The sequence below is a fragment of the Drosophila ficusphila genome, unplaced genomic scaffold (genome assembly GCF_018152265.1).
Source record: "Drosophila ficusphila isolate 14025-0441.05 unplaced genomic scaffold, ASM1815226v1 contig_791, whole genome shotgun sequence".
NCBI classification, from domain to species: Eukaryota; Metazoa; Arthropoda; class Insecta; order Diptera; family Drosophilidae; genus Drosophila; species Drosophila ficusphila.
Genome location: NW_025064737.1, coordinates 307,413 through 328,020, shown reverse-complemented (window position 1 = coordinate 328,020; position 20,608 = coordinate 307,413). Strand labels below are relative to the sequence as shown.

Below are 20,608 nucleotides of genomic sequence, written 5' to 3'. Positions count from 1 at the left end.
AGATGCCGCCGCCGTGTAGCTGCTGTTGTCCCGCCGCGCAGTTTGCTGCCGGCGACAGCGTAAATATTTAATTTGCGAGATATTCCGAGCGGAAGCCCGTCGACTAAGTTGACCTTTGACTCGCGTTTTCTCCTTTTTTCGTTCCTTATTTTCAGAAACCATTATCATTATGCCCATTGTTGTCGCAAGGGTTGTAGCGCTTTCTATTACTTTCATTACTTTCAGTACCGCTCGGCTCCAAAAGCTTTCGGACCGCCGCCTGCGCACTTGACTCAATAATGAGTCAGTTAATTGAGGTGACAATTGTTGGCCACTCTCGGGAGACTCGGAGTTCGGCCCTTGACTTATGGCATTTTGATCATTTTATGCACTCGAAAGGCAAATCAAACCCAACCCTTTTGCGAAATGATTTAATGCTTTTAGATGGACAAAGCATTCTGTCACAAGGTGGAAGTTTCTTTGGCTTCTTGGGAAATTTATTAAGTAACTGCGACGAGGGTTCGCGTTGCTCCTGATGGGATTCGACAAATTTGCTGGATTGCGAAAAGGCTTGTCCCTGGGACTTGTCTGTTCCGACTTGGAAACTTGTTTGCTTACTTTTTTATACAATTAAAATTAATCAACATTTTAAGGATACTTGGATATTATTCAAAACAGATTTATGATCAAGGATGTACGAAAGAAGCATAGTTCACATCACAGAAATGTTTTATGTAATGTTCAATCTTTATGATTCTCATTGCAACAATAAGTAGTTTCATTTTGAAGCTCTCTGGGGTAATTTTTCGCTATTTTTCAGTGGGAGAACACCATTTCGACCAATGCCACCTTAGTAATAATATACCATTAAAACGTATAGTTAGCTGACTCACCTGTCCGCCTTCTTGACACCTGACCACATGGCTGCGGAGACGGGCGGCATGAAGCGCAAGTTGCCGACGGGCGGGGAGGCGTAGGGGATTCCCCGGTACGCCTCCACCGGATCCAAGTGGCGGCCATCTAATTGGACAATTACACCCGAAATGTCTCCGTTGCGTGTGCGGATAATCCGCGACGAAAGCTGGGCGGGTAATTGATCATGGTTCGGACCGGAGTTGGAGTTGCCATTGCTGCTGATGGGGCGACCACTGCGGTTGCCACTGGATCCACTGCTGCTGGAGGAAGACGAGGAGGAGGAGCTGCTGCCCGCCGAGGCGGAACCCGCCGACGAGGATGAGGTGAGGGAAAGTGAGGGAACCGAACTGGAGGTGGCGCTGCTGGAACCGATCAGCACGAGACCTCCGATGTTCGTAGATGAAGGTCCCAGACCCGAGGTTCTCTGCGAAGTGCTCAGGTTCCCGCTGTTGCTGCTGTAACTAACGCCAGCCGAGGAGCAACTGGATATCTGGATGTCCAGCAGCAGCAGAACCAGCAGGGAGGACCACGCCCACATCCGCCCGGTGGGCGGCACTTTCCGCCGCGCTCTCGTTGCTGCTGATGGCGGGAGTTGTCGCTTCGAGTGCAGCAACATAACCATTATTATTATTGGTCAAAATGGCCACGTCGCAATGTTGTCGTTGTTTTTCCGATAACTGATGTCAGACGAGTTTTTTATATGCTTTTTTGTCGCTCAGCCCTTGTATAATTGACCACAAGATAGCTGTTCGTGGCGTGGCCTGCTTTTCGCTCAGCTTGTTTCGGCAAGGAATGTCCGGTTTAAATTTGACTGTACGAGAACGATGCGTTATTAGTTTACGGGTTCAAAAAAATATGGCAGTTTAAGGGAGCTGAAACGAAAGGAATAAAAGTGGGTTAAATCAAATGAATTTAAAACTGTATTGCATGGCAAATTGATATTTGAATTGCTCAGTAAGAATACAATCTGAAAGTAGTTCACCCTTATTATGAAACAAACAAAAAATCCAGCTAAAGTAAAATACGAATACCAATTTTTATAAGCCTTTTATCTTCACTTTTAAAGTTCTATCTATTTAGCCTTGAAAATTCCATAAAACCTTTTTTGCGTTCTTTGTTTGGACTCTTCTGCTCTCTTTAAGGCAATTCCGACGAGTGTGTGCCTTGAAGCATTTCATTCGGTCCTCACTGCCGTTTTTGTAGTCTGACTAGAGGCACGCCCCCAAAAAGAAAGGGGATAACAAGATGGACTGGGGCAGAAATCCTCCGTCCACTCGTTGCCTTGCCTCGTGCCTCATCTTGTTTTTTGGTATGTTTGCCAGCTGAAGCATCACCTTGTTTGCACTTGGTGTAGTGTCCTTGCCCTTGTTGTAGTCGAAAACAACAGCAGCAACAAAGGAGGCAAGGGGATTGGGAATGGGATTGGGATTGGGTTTGGTTGGCGGGCCAGGACAGTTGGCATTTTGCATATGCCAGACATGTCAGCCTCGCAGGCAGGTGAGCAAAGCCGAGACTCCTGGCATCACGGGGAGAATGCCTACGTGGAGTGACTAGAAAAAGAAGGGGAAATTGGGGGTATTGGGGAAAGAGTCCAAGGCTGAAGCCTTTTCATGTCCTTACTGGTGACACTGGGTCATTGGATCAACAATTCAAAGAAGTCGAGGCTCCTTTTAAACTGATTTCGATTAAGGCGTTGTCTATAGATCGGTTCGTGCGGACTTTTAATTGATGAAACAATGAATAAAAGCTATTGCCTTTTTAGAAAGTACTGCGATTTCTTTGATAAGAATTTGCAACTAAAAGAGCTGCCATTTTAACTTTTTGTCTAAATACTTATATATGTACATACTGAACACGTTTGGTTATCGAAACTAAATAACAATGTTTCCGAATTCGATATATTAAAGTATGTGTATCAAAATTTCAAAAATAAGTCGGAAAACTCAAAATAACTCAGAACGTAATGCTTAGCTAAACAAAGTTTGTTTAATATAAATATAACCTTTTAAATTTTCAAACAAACAATTTACAATACAAAAGAACATCTCATAACGCGGTAAAATATTAAAAATTTGTTATAAATTAATGAAAAACATTTATTTTCCCGATGGTTTTTAAAAAAGGCAATTATAGATAAAAAAAATATTTATAAAACTGTAGTGGTAATTGTATTTCATTCATAAAAATGATAACCGCTCTTTTTATCGGAATTAAATCAATATACATCATTTAATAAACTATTAAGAAATATTGAACAAATTAAATATATTAAATTCGCATTATTTTTTCTTTCTTCGATTTGATTTCTGTGCGAGGATAAACCCCACGCAATCCTTTACCCCATCATCTTTTGTCTTGAGTAAGGCACTCGACAGTCTTATAAGCCCGAAACCAGCCCCACTGATCCTTGCTCCTTCACTCCTAATATGCTTTTTTTCTTGGCAGAGGAAGGCATTCTCATTCAGCTCACACTTACTTATTCCGTGCGTTGGCTCTGCGGCTGTCTGCGGGTCGAGTGCAGGTGCTAAGCCCTTCTGTCGTGCATGTGCGTTGGTTGTCCTTGCTCCTGCCACTGCTCCTGCTCCTTGGGATGCCCCTTTTGCTACTCCTGCTGCTGCTTCTGCTCCTTGTTAAGAATCACTTCACGTACTGCTCGCTCAGCCGCGCTGTCTGCTGCTGCTGCTGCTGCTGCTTTTTCTGCTGCGTTTTCTGAATGCCTGCACGCTACAATTGTCATGCAAGCGGACATTCTCCACGGAAACGTTCACGTACTCGGCGACGAGCTGGATTCCGAGGAGGAGAAGACGCTATTGGTCGGCTTCAGGGGCTCTACTGGGTGTTCTTCCATAGCGGATGAGGCTGCAATCGGATCAGAGAGAGGACACGCTTTATTACACCTTCCATTCAGCCATGCGGCAGTAGTTTAAGTACTTAATGATTAACCAGGCACGCGCCATTCACGTATTTAGATGGGCAAACAATTTTTTCTATACTCGGAAACAGGCAGATTAATAACTAGTCAATTAAGATATTTGCATAAAGATAGGCCTCGCAAAGAAATTCTCTTAGCGAAGTCAGGAAATCAATTCACTTTCATACTTTCATACTACTCTCAATAAAAAATAATTTATAAAATATTAGTAAAGAATTAGAAGAGCTTGTGAAGCCCAAGAAACTATGCACAACCAGTGCCGAACTTAAAGTTGCAATGATCTAAAAAAGGAAAATGTTCTGTGTTTTCTTTTTAATTTTGCATATATTTCCATGATTATTGAAGCCGATACTTCTACTTATTTGGTATTTAATTTTTTTAATGATAATGAGCACACAAAATACAAGCTTAGATTATCCCCATTATGTGGGTGTCCTCTTTGCAGGGTATTAATTGAATCAGTGACTCGGAGCTGGTGGAGTATTTTAATTATATGGTGCCCTCAAGTGTAAGTAAATTATTATGCAGATCATTAGCAGCGTAATTAGACTCGGCTGCCTTTCCGCCCATAATCCTCGGCTCACTAGTTGAATTAATTGTATTCTGGAAATTGAGTTATTCTCGCATTCCATCAAAGCATTCCGCTGGCGTTGTTGGTGCCTTTCATTTATTATGCGAATTTCTACTACATTTTCCGCCTATAATTTCCCCCAGGCAAAGACGAGACGTCGAGTCACATAAGTAAACAGGGACCAGACTAAAAGGGATTTTAGAGTGCTAGTTCTTAAGTTTGCTCAACAAATAACATCATCAAGTTGTCCGCATCCGAAGTGACTTTACTTCACGTTACTTAGTGTCTCTCCCTAGCAAACATTGTAAATCACACGCACTGTTGCACAGATGCTTAGTTTTAATTTTTATTGTGTATATTGTGAATAAGTTAACTATGATGAAATTTTAAGATGAACACTTGGGAAACAGTCAATGTCCAGTTTTAGAGTTCCCGCTTTCTGTTGAAGACATACCCGTAGTAACTATTTTTTTAAGAGAATAAAAAAGTCGAATGAATACTCTGCCTATACGCACTCAATGTTTTTGTGTACACAATAATACCGCCTTATTACATGACAGGGAAAACATCTGCAACTTTGCCGTTTCTTTCCAAGAAATTCTTGGCGAACTTTTGGACTGAAAACAAAAAGTTGTCAAAAGTTCAAATTTGTATACAAGTTGTATAAATGCACAAGTATTTGAAATGACTTTATTCACATTTGTAATTTGTATCTCGGCTCTAGGAAAGATAATTGGATTCGAGAGTGTTTTCATGTTGTTTGCCTAATTTAATTGCAAATAAACGAAACGAAATTCGAGTTTGTGAAATACTTTTGCTTTAATTAAAAATCAAAACGCGATAAGCGGCCCAGGGAATTGCCATGGAAAACGTTTTATCATGGAAACGGAGCAGTGAGGTCGAGGAATAAGAAGTAGTCTCTTGACTTTGCAACTGGCCGCAATTTCCGTCTTGCCGCAACTTTTTCTCTGCTCCTCGGCCATAAATTCAGCGCCAGCTAGACGGAGCATCCTCGTTCGCAGCCTCGGTTATTTTACCCGGTCCGAGGGCCATTAATTTGTCTTCTGGTTTGGCGGCGAGGGTGGATGAAAGGGCATTTTGGACGAGGAGCAGTCGTTGCCGCCGAGGCATTAAACTGCTTAAGTAGCACAACTAAATTAAGAATTGTGGGCCAAGCAATTAGAAAGGCGGCTAAAGGAGGCAGGTCGGCCAATGAGCACTAAAGTTCAAAGTTAGGTCAGTCCTTAGGTGTAATAGATATTTGTTTGCTCCGATTTTGCCTGCCATAATCCGTCTTGTTCGAGAGGGTCCAAAGCACATATAAAAGTGTAATAAAAACCAAGGAAAAATATCACTGATTTGGTATTAAAACTCCCCAAGCAAAGAACTATTAAATATTGATCGGTTTTGTAACCAAGAGGATGATTTTATAAGAATTTCTGAGTGACCCAGAAATATTTACGTAAATACATCGCCGAAGGAAACTTAATTTTTCGCTTTTCATCTGATAACCTATACGTGTATTCAAATCCTAAAGAGACGGCAACGAAGCGTTTGCTTTATATTCAATACTCTCATATCTTTGCCCGTATGTGAAAAAATTGCTTCTTTATGGTATATCGATTGGTACGTTCGCCGACATGTATTTCCGGAAATTTAATCAGTTTTGGTGCTTAACCGAGTTGTGGAAGGCAAACGAAACGAAGGAATCTCCACAATAACAAAAAGAAATCCAAGTCCAAAGGCAAAGTAAAGGCAAAGGAATGCAAGGGCGTGGAGCAAATGGCGGGAGGTGGAAGGGAAATTGTTTAGCAGTTGTCTGACTGGAAATGGAAATGAAAATGTTTCTGACTTACTTGCCTTGGCATTGTTATTTGAGTTTATTGAAATGACTGTCTTGCCTTCCCATGCTTGCTTAAGTGGGTATGAAAATACCCATGTACAGGCGGAAAAAAGGAGGAAAGATAGTGGAAGATGGAAATGGCTTTGCTATCGCAAAGGAAATATATAGGGACAGGAAAGTTTTGTATTTTTTGAGAAATTTTGTATAATTATTTTAGTAAATACCTCGGAACAAGTGCACTAACAGCAGTTTTGAGCACATGACTCCAGGGAAAACTATGCTTTTTGCATAAAGGTTTGTCTGATAAAAACAAAACGAGACCAAGAAAAAGACAGATACTCTGACCAACTCAAACTGTTATTTTTCATGCAAATTTATGCAAAAATGTGAGAAATTCGCTCCAAGAAAATATGAGCGAAAAATGCAATCTGCAAAAGAGTTAAAACCAAAAGAGAGAGAAAGAAGAATTAAGTGGGTGGGAGAACTTTCCAAGCGATGGAAAATAATGCGACTTTTTAACTACATTTTAGTTTAGCCAAATGCATTTTGCATGTCAGAGTTCGTCTCTAGATGATAATATCCCGAAGAACTCTCCGACTTTTTATCTCCGTCTCTTCATTGCCTTAATGGGCTGCCTCCTTTTTGCTGCGTTTTAGGGTTTCATTATGTTGACTATCCGACAAACAAAGGCTTATAATTTTTGCTCGTCCACGCTTTTTATTTATATATAGGAGCCTGTTCGACTTCGCTCCGCTCTTTTCCAGCCAAAAGGGCTAAAACAATGGCTTTACACAACAACGAAGGCATAAATTAAACCGACTTTCATCAGGAAGAGCGCCACTGACAAGTCAACGGGAGGAAAATAAAGAAGCGTCTCTGGCAAGTAGTGCGGATAAAAAATACTTTGCGGAAATTATAATCCTTCTGCATTTTTAAAACAGGAATATAATGGAGGGAAATAGTTTCTGACCTGAGCCTTAAAGCAGCTCGAAAGGGTTTTTTATATTAGCATTAAGGCTTATGTTCAGTTAAATATGAAAGATGAAAGATTGTTCTTAACGCAAATGGAATATTGTAGTTATCCTTATGCAAATGGTGTTCCCATTAATTTGTAATACCCATTTTTAATTCGAACGATTTTACTCCGGACTGTGGGGTACTTAAATTAAATGAATTATTTATGAAACAGTCCGCATCAGAAGTAAAAGAAACTTGTTGTAAAAGTACAGCCCGCTCAATAAATTAACTTTAAGTGATGGGAACAATCAGAGTGAGAAACTCAATCACAAAACGTTTTAATTATGCAAAAGTGGTTCGGCGTCGGCATTCCTTTTCACGAGATCCACATGAATTTATCCCTGAGCCAAGCATTAGCTAAAGCAATAAATTTTTCGCACAATTGGGCCTGGCAGAGGCATGGAAAATTAATTTCCTCTGATTTTACAATTCCGATCCGATATATGGCATAAATTTAGCGCTCGGGGCTAACAAATTTTGAAAGCAAATTCTCGACGCAGTTAGAAATAAATTATCGTTTAATATTGGAAAATAATACGATACCATCGCATCCCTTCCTTTGCTCCCTTCCCAATCATTCGTGTGTTTTTTTATTCCCGTCTGGCCTTGCCAGAAATTCGCAAATTGAATTCGTTATTCTGCGTCGCATGAAATAATTTTGCCTTGGGGGGTCACCAACAGCAAATGACGAAATAATGATATTAAAGCAACATTACGCCATTACGTAGCAACACACATGCAAAAATAATTGACGACAATGACGTAGGCGACATACATTGGCACGCGAAGACATTACGCATACGCCCCGTAAGCAAAGCCAGACTAAATAATGAGGCTAGAGGGCACAGCCACTGTGTAGTGGAGTGAGCAAAAGCTACAACTCGGAACTGTACCATCCAAGGGTAGACATTGGAGCAATCTGTTGATAATCTAGAAAAGGTTGGATACAACTATTTTTTTTTATGTTTCCCTAATAAAACGAATCCTAAAAAAATACATAAATAAATAGGTAAAAGGGAATTTATGAATTCTTTTATATATGTTTGTATGTTATTGGTTAACACATGAAAATATATTTGGACAGCATTCAACTTCTTGAAAGTCAGAAGAACAATCAGTAAAATCTACGTAAAACTCTGCTAGTATCAAACCGACTAAATAGTTTGTTTGTTGTAATTACACCTAAATGACTCCCCACCCAAAATGCTCGTATAATTTATTTAGCACTCTTATCATCCTGCCAGTCCATCACACTTAAGGCGACAATTTCAAATCAAAATCTATTTGCAAAGCCAAGTCGAAGGACACAAGCCCTAAATATTCATCCCGGCTGAGCGCGTTAGTCTTAATTAATTTCCACCCACGCCTAAACAGCTCCTTTGGCTTTGTCAGGGATTACTTTTACTAGTTGTGGCAGGGAACTAGATGCTCTTTGGGGTATTTTAATGACGTTTTCATAAACAGCCGCCGACTTTCTGTATGTCTTTTTTGTGTCTCTCAATGCGTTCCTAATTCTATTTTATGCCACGTGGCTCGGCACTCATTCTGCGTATTTGTTTTTGTTTGGCTGAAATGGCAGATAAAATAATTTATTGGGTAAAAATCGCTGGCCAAGAGCTAAGCGCTCTGGTTTCCCCACTGCTCCCCGAGTTTTTTTCTGTTTTTTTTTTTTGGTTTTACTCAGCGTTGTCCTCGCTTTTGTCTTTTGGCTCATGTTATCTGCAATGGAATATCTATTTGGCCATCGCTTTCGGCCCTTCCATAATGTTGGCGCCATGTTGATGTTATCTTAGCGGAAGTGTTGACTCAATGTTTACTCAATGAGGGCGTTGCTGGCGCGATATGACAACGGGTCCTTAGTCCTTGGGCCTTTGTGTGTGTGCGGTCGGTCAGAGGAGCATTCCCTGCCAGCCATTTTGTTTCGCTCTCGGCTTTGTTTTTGCCCACTTTGTTAATACATTTGCTGGTTGGTCTCGCTTCGCCTTATAAATATGCAGGGGCAAATCATCCTGTCTAAATAGTGCAAGGTCAACGCTGGATAGAGTTACATAACGTGGAAGAAAACGAAACATCCGCGCCGTAATTGACCTCTCAACAAAGGATTGATGGGAAATGTATTCAAGGATAAAGGCTTCATCATGGACCAGACAATGGCCGGCAATTAGGTTGAGTCAAGAAAAGCGGCTAAAAAACAAACAATTTTAGGAGGGACTAATGTATTCCGAGAAATCGTTTTATTTAGAATTTTATTTAATCGATTACCATACTGACAGATGCTGTGTTTCGTTTAACGCACTATTGGAAATTGTTTTTGACACAAGTTTAATTTAAAACTTATATAATATTTAAAAAAGAATTTGTTTGCCATTTCAGAGACAGTTTTTGTCCTGTGCAGAAGCCAGCTCCCATTTACAACTTAGATATTCATTACCAGCAAAGAAACATCTTCCAGCTGTTCCTAATTGAGTTTCGACCTCATGCTGTAAGCCGGAGTCCTAGCCAGTAATATTTCAATCTGAGCAATCTCGACTTAACCGCATAGGAGAGCCTGTTACACTAATGAGCAACACCTGGGGAGACAGCCAAAGCAGCAGCAGTTGTAAAGGTGAAATAGTTATCCCCAGACAAGTTGCAAAATTTACAGCACACGAGCAAAAAATCTGCTTAACCGCAAAGTGGGCTGAATTGAGGGGCTGTGTGTGTGTGTGGGTGAGTGTGTGTGGGTGGCTTGCTTCCGACCTAATGGCACATCTTCAGGCTATTTGGACTTGGCTTTTGTGTCCGTCCTGCTCCTTGGTCCTGGCGTCCTTGTTGGCTTTGTGTGTTTCCGTAAACTGTCATTTCCGGCAGCCACTGCTCCACTGCTTCCCCTTCTTCGCCCTTCGCTCCACTCCCCCGGCTTTGCTTTCAATGCACAATAATTGTTATCTTCAACAATTTGCGGATGTTATAAACATATACGACTGCTTCATATTGTCTGCATGTAAATACAGCCATGTGGCGTGGGCACCGGGATTTTCGAATTGCTTCTAGGTGCAGAGGAAAAAACTAGAAATACATTTTTGGAAATATATTTTGTATGTATATAAGTACGAAAATTAAAGTGATAAGAACCTTGTGAAAATAAGTTCAATAGATCCAGATCTTTTTAAAAGCTTACAAAGTAAAACCACCTCAAAAATGAACGTAAACTCTTTTTTAAAGTCTGCAGATTTGTTCAAAGTTTCGCTAACGTTACTATAATGATTAATAAAAATAAAATGGAATTTATGGATCTCATTTCGTACTTTTCCACTGTGTGGCACTCCATGTTTGCACTTGTCGTTCGTTTTAATGGGCGGGGTCGGACTGCACCTGCTCCACTCGAGTGTGCCTCCCCTTATCCTGCGCTCCAGCTCCTCCTTACCCTGCCACTCCCCTCCATCCTCGTTCTCCCCACTGACTCCTACAACAATCGACATCCTCCCAATGGAGAACTGGCACGGAAGACATTTAGCTAAGCGCTTCGCTTGGCAAACAATTTTCGATTTCAGTTCGGGAACCCCCCACCAAACCCCCACCACTTGCCCCTCTATTTTCCCCTGGGGGGGATACGCGCAATTTGAAGCTCATGTGCGAAAACTTTCGAGCAGTGAAAGTTGGGAGCACCAGCAGGAAAAAGTCTCGAATTTCATAGATAGGCGGGGTGGCTTCTGGGTTACGGATGGTATTACATGCTAAGCCGAGTTGTAGCTGCTGCTCCTTGGCTCGGTAACTTTTGGCTGCAAAATTTGTAGATGGAATATTTCGGCGTCGCTTTTTTTCAATTCCCCAATCGGGTCCCATACATATTACAGTGGTTCGCCGTGCCCCAGAATGTTTGATAGCTGGGAGAAATGTATATGTGGCTCCGATCTGCGCAATAATTAAGGCGAGGTGATTATCCCGTGCAATACGCATACGCCCCATTGTCTGGGCGTTGGACTCCGTGTGTGTCACGTCGTCTGTCCCGTAAATTCACCTGTTTGACTGCGTTACTCATACGCCTACGTGCCTCATTAAGGGACGTGTGCCCGTCGCTCGACTCAACTCAACTCAACTGAGCTCGGTAATAGAAAACTTTGCCATAACATTTAGGCTGCCTAAACTTAATTAACAACCCCGAACAGGTAATCGGCAGGCGGTCGAATTGCTCCACCAAACTCCCAAAAGGCCCCCCTTTGTTTAGGCCATTTCATTTGCAAATGTTCTCTGGACACAAAGCGCCATGGAGCTTTCCGCCTTCCCATTAAATTGGTCATTAGGCGTCAAGTGGCCTGATGCCGCCGGCGGCTCCACTCTTGGCCGCTCCAGCTTTTGGCCCAAACGATGGCATAAACAAAGGCATCCGAAATTGTTCCGGCTTAATTTGAACGCCCCGCCCATCCCGGAACGTTGACTTTAATTACTCGCCTTTCTCGACTGGCACATTCAATTAAATTATCGCGTAGCAGGTGGCTTTAAAACTGAAGGATCCATACCGAAGCGGAACGAATGCATGCAATTTCTGTTCTCGAAACAAAATTGAAGCTTGAAAACCAATCTTTTTAATTGTTCTTCCATGCGGCATAGAAAAGAAAGTTTATCGTGAGCTCACTCTAAAGTTTCTTCGCTTCTATTTGGCCTGGTTTGCTTCTCGAAAACACGAAAATTAGTTAAAACTTTGGCGAAAACAGAAATCGACTTATGCCTAAAGACGAACCGGAAGGTCACCTTTTGTTCTTTAGCTCCCAGGAGAGCAATTGCTGCAAATATACTAGGTAGTAGGTTTTTGAAAGAACAAAAACAAATCAAAGCCATATTCTAAAATTCTCTTCTTGGGAAAGCTCCTGCAGTCTGTGCTGTTTAGTCTGGGAATTTTGAGCCCATTAAAATCTTAATGGAGGGAGCACATCCGTTCACTGATAGGATATGAATACATTTATGGATATCCAACACTGTAGCTCCTTATCATTTTGCACTCCAGGCTGCAACTAAGCATAAACCGAGAAAGAAATTTAAATGAATTCTCAAAAAAGCACAAAAAGAACGTGAATACATAACGAAGAATAAGCGCATAAATAAACTATTTGTTGTTAAAGCAGCTCGCTCCGAGCAATTTGTACGCCCATTTTGCCCTGTTTCGCCAGAATTTTTGTAAACGGCATACATAGTGAAGGTAACAAGGGAAGCAGAGAAATCTTTTGAGTGGAAAATTACAAAAAACTGCAAAAGCGGCGTTTACGAACATTTTCTGCACGCCGCAGAGTGCCTCATTCTGTGCCTCAAACCCCACATGTGTTGCTGTTAAGTATTTCGGCAAGTTGTGCATATTTTAATTAGTTTCCACAGGCTGCAAACAGTTTTCGCCTAACAAGCATCCAGGTGGCAAGCGAGCGTAAGACGTGGCGTATACGCAATCTGTGACCTCCTGGCTAAATTTCTGGGTGTGTGTTTGTTAATGTGAGCTCATGTGTGGAGGGGTTACGCATCAGCGAATAGTGAAACCAGTGCCGGATGAATAAAACCCCTGCGAAGGAGTCTAAAAATGTAGTTTTAATTTCCTTTTACAATATTTAATTTGCTTCTAAGAACAAAGAATTATAGCAATCTCCCGTATTACTACAAAATAAGAAATATAAAGATATTTAAAAAAGAAATGAAAAGATTATTTAAGCCCTTTTCTGCATTTCACTGTTGTTGGCTCCCCAAACTTCAACATGACTTATAACCTGCCACCCCGTATCCTGCCCCAAAAACTCCGCTAAAATGCACACAAGTTTGACGGAGTTGCCGCTTTTGGTTTATGGCAACTAGCAAAGTCAAACAAATGTCAAAGTAAAACTAGTCACTCACCCACGAGCTAAATCTTGGCTCAATTTCTGTGCGGGGATTTCGCGTTTAACTATTTAGGCATCGCATCTGCGCGGGATTTTGATTGCCTTTAAGCGCTCAGCTCGGCATTTAGGGTCGACAAAAGACCAAAAGCATATCAATATGCGAGCAAACAGGGAAAAAGGGGGCTATTCAGCGATGGGAAGGGGGAAATGGGGGCGATTCAACGATGGTGATGGGAAGGGGCACCTATGCAAATATCTCGAGACTGCCTTTCTCCGCTCTCCCCCAGCCATTCAAACTTTCTGGTTCAGTTGCTCCCTCGTTCTTCGAATGTATCTTGATACAAGTACTGCAATTTGTACTCGTAGCTCAGCAAACTCTGCCTGTCGCCTTTCCCGGGATTGGCTTTTGTACACTAAAAGAAATATTGATACAGTGGATAAATTTTTGGAATAAACTTATTAGACTCAGCTATATTTTTGACTATTTCCTTTTTAGATAAAGTGGTTTGATTCTTTGAACAGTTTAATTATAACAATTATAGATTAATCTTCCTTTGGATTAACTCTTGATTGCTATGATTTTTATATATTTGAAATAGTTTTAGTCATAAGCATCATTATAAAATGATTGTTTTCTCAGTGTAGGCACCAACACACCGGAGGGCACCCACTTGACTGCTCGTTTTGGCTTTGCTGCCATTCAAATCTGGTCTGAATCCACCGCCCACACAGAATGCATTGCACAGCAGACTGCTCGGCTCGGCTTTCATTCTTTCCTTTTCGATTCGATCCTTTTGGCTTATACAGCTCCTTGTGTTTCTGGGGCCCGTTTAATAGTCGCAAATTGGTTCTCACACTTGGAATTTCGATTGGCTGTGTGATTTTGCAGGGGGCCTTTGACTCGCTGGAAATTGATGAGAATCGAATGGATTTTGGCTGAGGCAGACAAACAAATTGTTGATATTGTGAATGTTAGGCAATAGCGGTCTTTGACTCTGCTTTTGAAAGCTTGTTTTAATAAAATCAGCATTTTTTAAAAAAAGAGTTCTAATTATATTGGAAAAAATTTTGGATTCAATATGATTTGTTTTTGTAAGATTTTGTATGTACAATATACAATTCTTTCCTTTTGAAGCCCTTCCACCCAATCAGCCTGAAATGTATTTTAAAGCTTTCGGCCTTCTTCTTGCAAAGCAAAATCTACATTGTCAACCACTTATCGCCCACAAAACAAATAAAATCTAACAGTTTTTGTTTCGGGTTACCAAACCGCAGAGGGAAAGCATTTTATTTAGCTGCGGGTTGAACCCAAAAATGAACCCGCAGATGGGCTCAGTTCGCTCATTAAAATTTGTTGCGAGTGCCATGGAAAAGGTGGATGTAATGGGCGGCATCGGGGCTTACGTTCTATCAACCAGCTGAGTGTGTTGTTTATGGCCACGTCCTTATCGTAAACGCAAACCGAAGCCATCGAATATATAGCTTACACGTTTATAAGGGTAGCATAGAAGGAGATATCGGAAATGAGTATTTCACCTTAATTTGCAGTGGTTAATCAACCCTTTAAGAAAATAAGGAAATTTACCAACATATATTAAGTTTTTAAAAAGAGAATTTAAGCGAAATAACTAAGAATAATTCGATTAAGCTGCATATTAAAATTCAACTTATAGGTTTCTTTAAGGTCTTGTGCTAGATTTTTAATTATTTTCACAAAAATATTACATTCTTTTTGTTCAAAGAAGAAATTCTTCAAAGCATTTTATAAGGCAAACATAACTGAAAAACTCCTGCCAATTAATTAAACAATAAAAACGGAACAGGTAATTTGTCATTCATCTGTGACAATAACATAAAAAGCAAAGTAAATTAAAATTATTTTACCTTTGGGGATTTATGTATACCCCAGCTTCCTTGAATCGTGAAAAGCAAACTGTATTTATTTTTAAATCATTTTAGGTATGGTACTTTTTCCATACTGAATTCTTTATTTTAAAATTCGTTTTTCCCTTACACAATGGTTTCAAATATTGACAAGGACTCGTTTATCGATTTACTGTTTTCGGAGCTCGACAAACGCAAAAACTCATTTCGCTTGAGGCGAAGTTAATAAATTACACTTCAATTGTGCAGTCAAAGTCATGTTCGATATAAAATATGTTGTGGCAGTTGGTTCGGTTCGGCTCGGTTCGGATCGGGATTGTTTGTGTGCGAGTAAATCTGATGCTCGCAGCCGTCGTCTTTGATGCCAGTTCCTGGCAGGGCCTGTCAAATCAAATAATTGAACTTTCATTCCATTGTGAAAAATGAAGCACATCCCACCGGCTGGAGGAGCGGAGAAAAAACGAGAGCAAATGCCGCACATTAAAAGCGATTTAAAAATAGAAGAAAAAACCCGTGGCTCGATATGAAACTGAAACCTTCTCCTCTATACGAGAATACTATACACACACATTTCTTCTTAATCCATTTTTGTACTCAGCGTTAGCTGATGGATTACTCTCGTTCAAATGTCGAATCTTGTTAGCGCAGCTTCCCGGCCACATATCCCACCCGCGCTCTCATCCACCCCCTCGGAAACAGCCAGGTTGCAACAAAAAAGTGAGGAAATGTGGCTGGAGCTCCGTCGACTGAGCCTGGGGGCTTTTTTCTGCGGCGCCACCAACATTCCACGGCACCAGATGCTGATGGCTAACAAGCCAAAGGCAGCACAAGTGTCGCTGATTTTTCACGCTCCAGATTCGAGTTCTTTCTGTATGTTTGTGTGATCTAAAAAAACCAGCGCAAACACACACGGAAATAAAACTGAAGTGCTATTTTGGCTTAACATTTGGTTGAGAGTAATCTGGATTAGTCGGGCTCGATGGTAAAATGTTGACCATTTGACCAATTATATAATTATATAGAAATTCCCAAAAAAAAAAGTTTCCATCTCAGCTCGTTTTATAATATTTAGAAAATCCTTTTTTTATTGAAAGTAATTTACGTTTCTCCCAGTGAACTTATTTATTTTTTAATTATAACAAGTTTTTTCTATACCTTTGTTCCTTTTCCTCTTAGTTAAAGCCTGCTTCATTCAACTTTTTTAGATTTGCATTCAACTTAAAGACTGGCGAAAGAAGTCCAGCAATATCAGTTTTCTTAGCCATTTTGCTTGTATTTTTTCCGATAATTACTAGCCAGCTTTTGCTTTCTTCGGGCTTTTAGGCCATCCTGGTTCTGCAATTTAATTCCCTGGGGCCAAGGACTGGGAACATGGAACATTTTTTTGCCTCTGTTTTCTTTCCTTTTTGAGTTTTCCCAAGTTGTTTTATGTTGGCATTACCGTTTTGACTGTTTTTGATATTGGAAATGTTTCCTCTGTTCTGCTCATTTTCTTTTCTGTCTAATTTGCTGCCCTCTGTTTTCTGGCTGAGAATTGCATAACGAAGTAAAATCTGTTAAGGCTTTAAAGAGTAGTTCTTGTTTGTTATTCAATATTCAATTCAATAAAAGGTTTGTTATGTTATTAAGTTAAAAATCTCACAATATTTAGGACCTTTTATATTGTAAACTTCCTACTTAAATATGCATTCGTTTATGAATTGCTAACTAATCAAGGTTTAAAAAACTTTCACCGTACCTTCAATGAAATTTTTAAATTCTAAATATTTTTACCATGCTCTGAACTACTCCCTTTTTTTTGTCCAGCTAAGCATAAGCTTCCCAACAATCATAAAGAGCGACTTTCAGCGAAGCAGCAGGGGATCCCCCTCGTGTAATGGGCCGCACCTGCACTGCGTCAACTGAGCGCGCAATTTTTTCTGCCTGAAATGAGTATTATTTTTTATGGCTTGACCATCCTAGAAGCGCCCCTTATCCATACATAAAATACATACCCACACACATACATATGCAAAGGTCAGGCGTTGAATTTAATGAGGCTACATTCAGGCTCAAAGTTTTTGCGCATTTTCCAGGACGAGCAAATCGGGAAGTTGTCGTAAAAATGCTTTGTTGTGTGTGACGGAAATACTGGTCTAACTGCCGACAATAAAGCGGTTTATTATCTAATTCTATTAGCGGAAAGGCAAGTGGGCTGTCAAATGGCCGTTGAATGCGTGTAGCAATTACGCCGACAACAAAATGCCGCCCACATGCAATTGGCGTTCCTAATCAGAGGTGAACAAATAAGTGAGGACACAGCTGCGGCCAAAATAATTGCTTTAAATATATCAGGGCTGGAATAATACATTTGGAAGTCTGTGAGGAATCCAACATTGGCATATCTAAGTGTGGAATTAGGATTTTCCGGGGCAACTTAAAGTATTTAATTGTTATTAAAGGAAGCATTGCTCTTGATTCCGACTTTTTAAATAAATGGGGATTTAATATCTTCGTCAGAAGAAAGGATGCATTTGTTTTTGTAGCATAGTAGAAGCTGCTTCTGATCAAAGGCTTTAAAAATATTAAAGGATTATCGTTTTAAATCTAATCTTCTTTTCCTTCAAGCGCAAACTTACATTTTATTTTCTATTTTCGGGCCTGAGCCTTTTGTCAGTCAAGTTGGTCAAGTTTATGAAACTATGCACTAACCCAGTTAGGATGCACCAACTGGCAAGAACACTCTTGTGTTTTAACTATTTTCAGCCACTCTTTTATTTCTACTATGTACGGATGTCTAGGTATATGTATTGGGGAAACTTTTTCCGTTCAGACATGCTCAAGTGCTTGCTAACAAAGTTAACACAAGATTACTAATACGCACCATTGTACGTGACTTTTTGCTGTCAGCTAAATCAAGTTTCATTATGTGCCAAGCCATGAAAGAGGGGCTGCGATGAAAATACAGATATAACCGCAGCAGGGAGGAATATTGGGGAACAGTCCAGGGAAAGTGCGAGGGGAAAAGTTCCATGCGCCCGGGGCAACTTGTGCATAAAGCACCTGCAGCAACTTTTGCTAATTGTGGGCAAGGCATACGCTTATAAACGCTTCTATCCCAAGGTTTTTAGTCTACACCAGCAGTATCGAGTGTGGCAAGTTTGCAGCATAATTAAAGCCGAGACACGCCTCCGGCAAAGAAGCCCTAATGGCATTTGCATGTGGAGCACGCACAATGCCAAGAACACAGTCAGCGCATGTCGCACTATCCTCTGGACCCTAAGGATGCACAAGGATTAAATATTGAAAAATTAAGTTAGATCCTCGAGGGAGTATTTAACTAAAAAAAAATTTAACTTTCTAGGCATTAAAAATAAGAGCATAAGCTAAATTAGTACATTATGTTTTATAACCCTTTTTCCTTTCATGTATTATTTTTTTAATAAACATCCATTGTATATATTGAGAATATCTGTCGTACGAGCAATTAAAACTTTTTTGTATTATTCTATGGTCAGGTACATCACACTTGCCCTTTCAATCAGCTGACAATAGAATGTCAGCACCAATCTCGATGGTATTTTATGTGACACGCACTGAATCAGCATCGAAAAGAATAAATATTTAACGCAGCCACACGGAATTTCAGCTTTTCCGATGGCAATTGCAGCTGCTTATTATTTATGCTTCCCCAAAGACCCGAAAAAAAAACGAAAATATGGAGAGTGGCATAGATATTCCCGCACTGTGGGCACGGCGAACCAGAAACCCCAATCCGTATCCGCACCCGACTTTCTCTCCCCGGCAAATAAAAGCAGCAGTTCGGAGCACGAGCTTGGCCTGATTTTCACTACGATTTGAATGTTTTCTTCCCCCACCATATTTGTTTTATTTTTGGTTTTTCCACATGTGTGTGTGTGTGAATGGTTTTTGTCCTGGGCATGTGTGTTTAACTTTTGTATCATATTTTGTGGGGCAGAGTTTTATGAGTTCAAGTTTTTAAGAAGCTTTCAAATTCAACTTGACACATTGATGGCAAATTGGGACATGCACTATGAATATTTTGAAGCGCGAGAAGGCATTTTAGATAGGCAATCTATATTAATGCCAGAGGCTTAGTTTTGCTCCGAAAATAAACAAGCCGCATTCACTTCATTAAAATAACATGCGCAATGAAAACAAGATGGCAGCTGCCTTATCTTGTGATTACAAAAGGCCTGTATCTAGGTACCAATAAATATTAGCTCAATGTTAAGTTAGGACATCCACCTGGCTGGATGCAACTTAAATATTCAATTATTTGGCCAAAATTGCAAGTTTTCCTTTCGGTCCTAAGTGCGTTTGTGTGTAGCTCGGCCCATAAATAATTAAAGATACTTGTTGGCAAAATGAAATATTACAATGGCCTAATACAGGCGCACATTGGCTGTTGCCTGGAAATGATTATGCAATCTAATGAAAAGGAACACAAATAATCTGTGCCGTATCCCAGGTGGTTGCCACGTGCGAAAAGGATACCAGCAGTGGGATATTGGGATATTGGGAGGTCCACCACTGGCTGGCAGGCTCATTAACCGCAACAGCAGCAGAGCAGCCGCAATGCATTATAAATTTGGTTCTTGGTTCTTGGCACACATGGGCTTGGGCCCGACTATACAAGTTTCTTCGTTTACTCGTATTTCATTATTCAATAATGAATGATAGGATGACAGAGCCTGCGGGATACAGCCAAAGTGCGAAAAGCAGTCGCTGCAAAGAACTTAACGAAAGCAATATGGAAGCAAAGCTCATTTATTCATACTTAATGCAATTACACATATTCGGAGGCTGATTCCCTGGAAACAAAACCTCATCGACTTTCAATAAAATAAAATGTATTCATTAAACCATAAATAAGAAGAGACAGTAAACAACATTTCAAATCGAAAATATATCGTTATATAAAAAGTAAATATCTGTGTACCTTGCTTATTATTTATTTTGAAAATTTACGAATGTATTACTTTTGAATTACGTTTACTGTACCTCAGAAATATTCTTTAAAATGTATTTTTATTTAAGGAGCTCATTATAGAGTTCAAAGTGAAAGATTATTGCTTAAATTTAAACTTCCTGTGGCAGATAGCTAGCTTCCAAGTTGAAGGGCCACAATAAACGAGAATAGATGCCATAACATCCAATAATAAACAGCGGAAGCTCGGAAAACGTTTCCAAGTCAACCACACTCAGGAAGCGCTTTTGTCTGACTGTGGTTTGGCATCCAGCATTATCTGCTCGAGTCTGCCTTGTAATTTCCACTTAGCCAGCTTTCACTGCCTCTGTTGAAGGTGGGGAAAAGTGCCAGGCATGCATGAAATGCGTTTGACTGATTTGCATTTTGGCATCGGTACCAGGAGCCAGGACCTGCAGGATCCTTGCGGCTGTGCGTTGAATCTACTTCAGCAGCTGGCTCTGTCAAATATTTGGCCTGACTGTGGCAAATGTGGCTTTGTGGCCAACTACGAAGTAATTCAATTAATATTTTGCCTTTACCTTTTTGCTGCGCGTTTAATTTAACAATCTCCACATACCTGAAAATAGAAACAAAGAGCTTGGTTACCAAAGCAATTTTACCATTGTGTAAGTAGTGCTACATAAATTCTTAAAAGATT

At 40.3% G+C, this 20,608-nt stretch overlaps 1 protein-coding gene across 1 annotated transcript in view; it reads right to left on the bottom strand.

Annotated features, from left to right (window-relative positions):
• The window catches only part of LOC108096127 (neuroligin-3), a 74,106-nt gene that overhangs the window by 35,145 nt on the left and 18,353 nt on the right, over positions 1 to 20,608 (bottom strand). The window contains 2 exon segments of the mRNA XM_017197504.2: positions 873 to 1,766; positions 3,371 to 3,753. Of these exon segments, the coding sequence (XP_017052993.2) occupies positions 873 to 1,516 (644 nt within the window). The 5' untranslated portion in view covers positions 1,517 to 1,766; positions 3,371 to 3,753.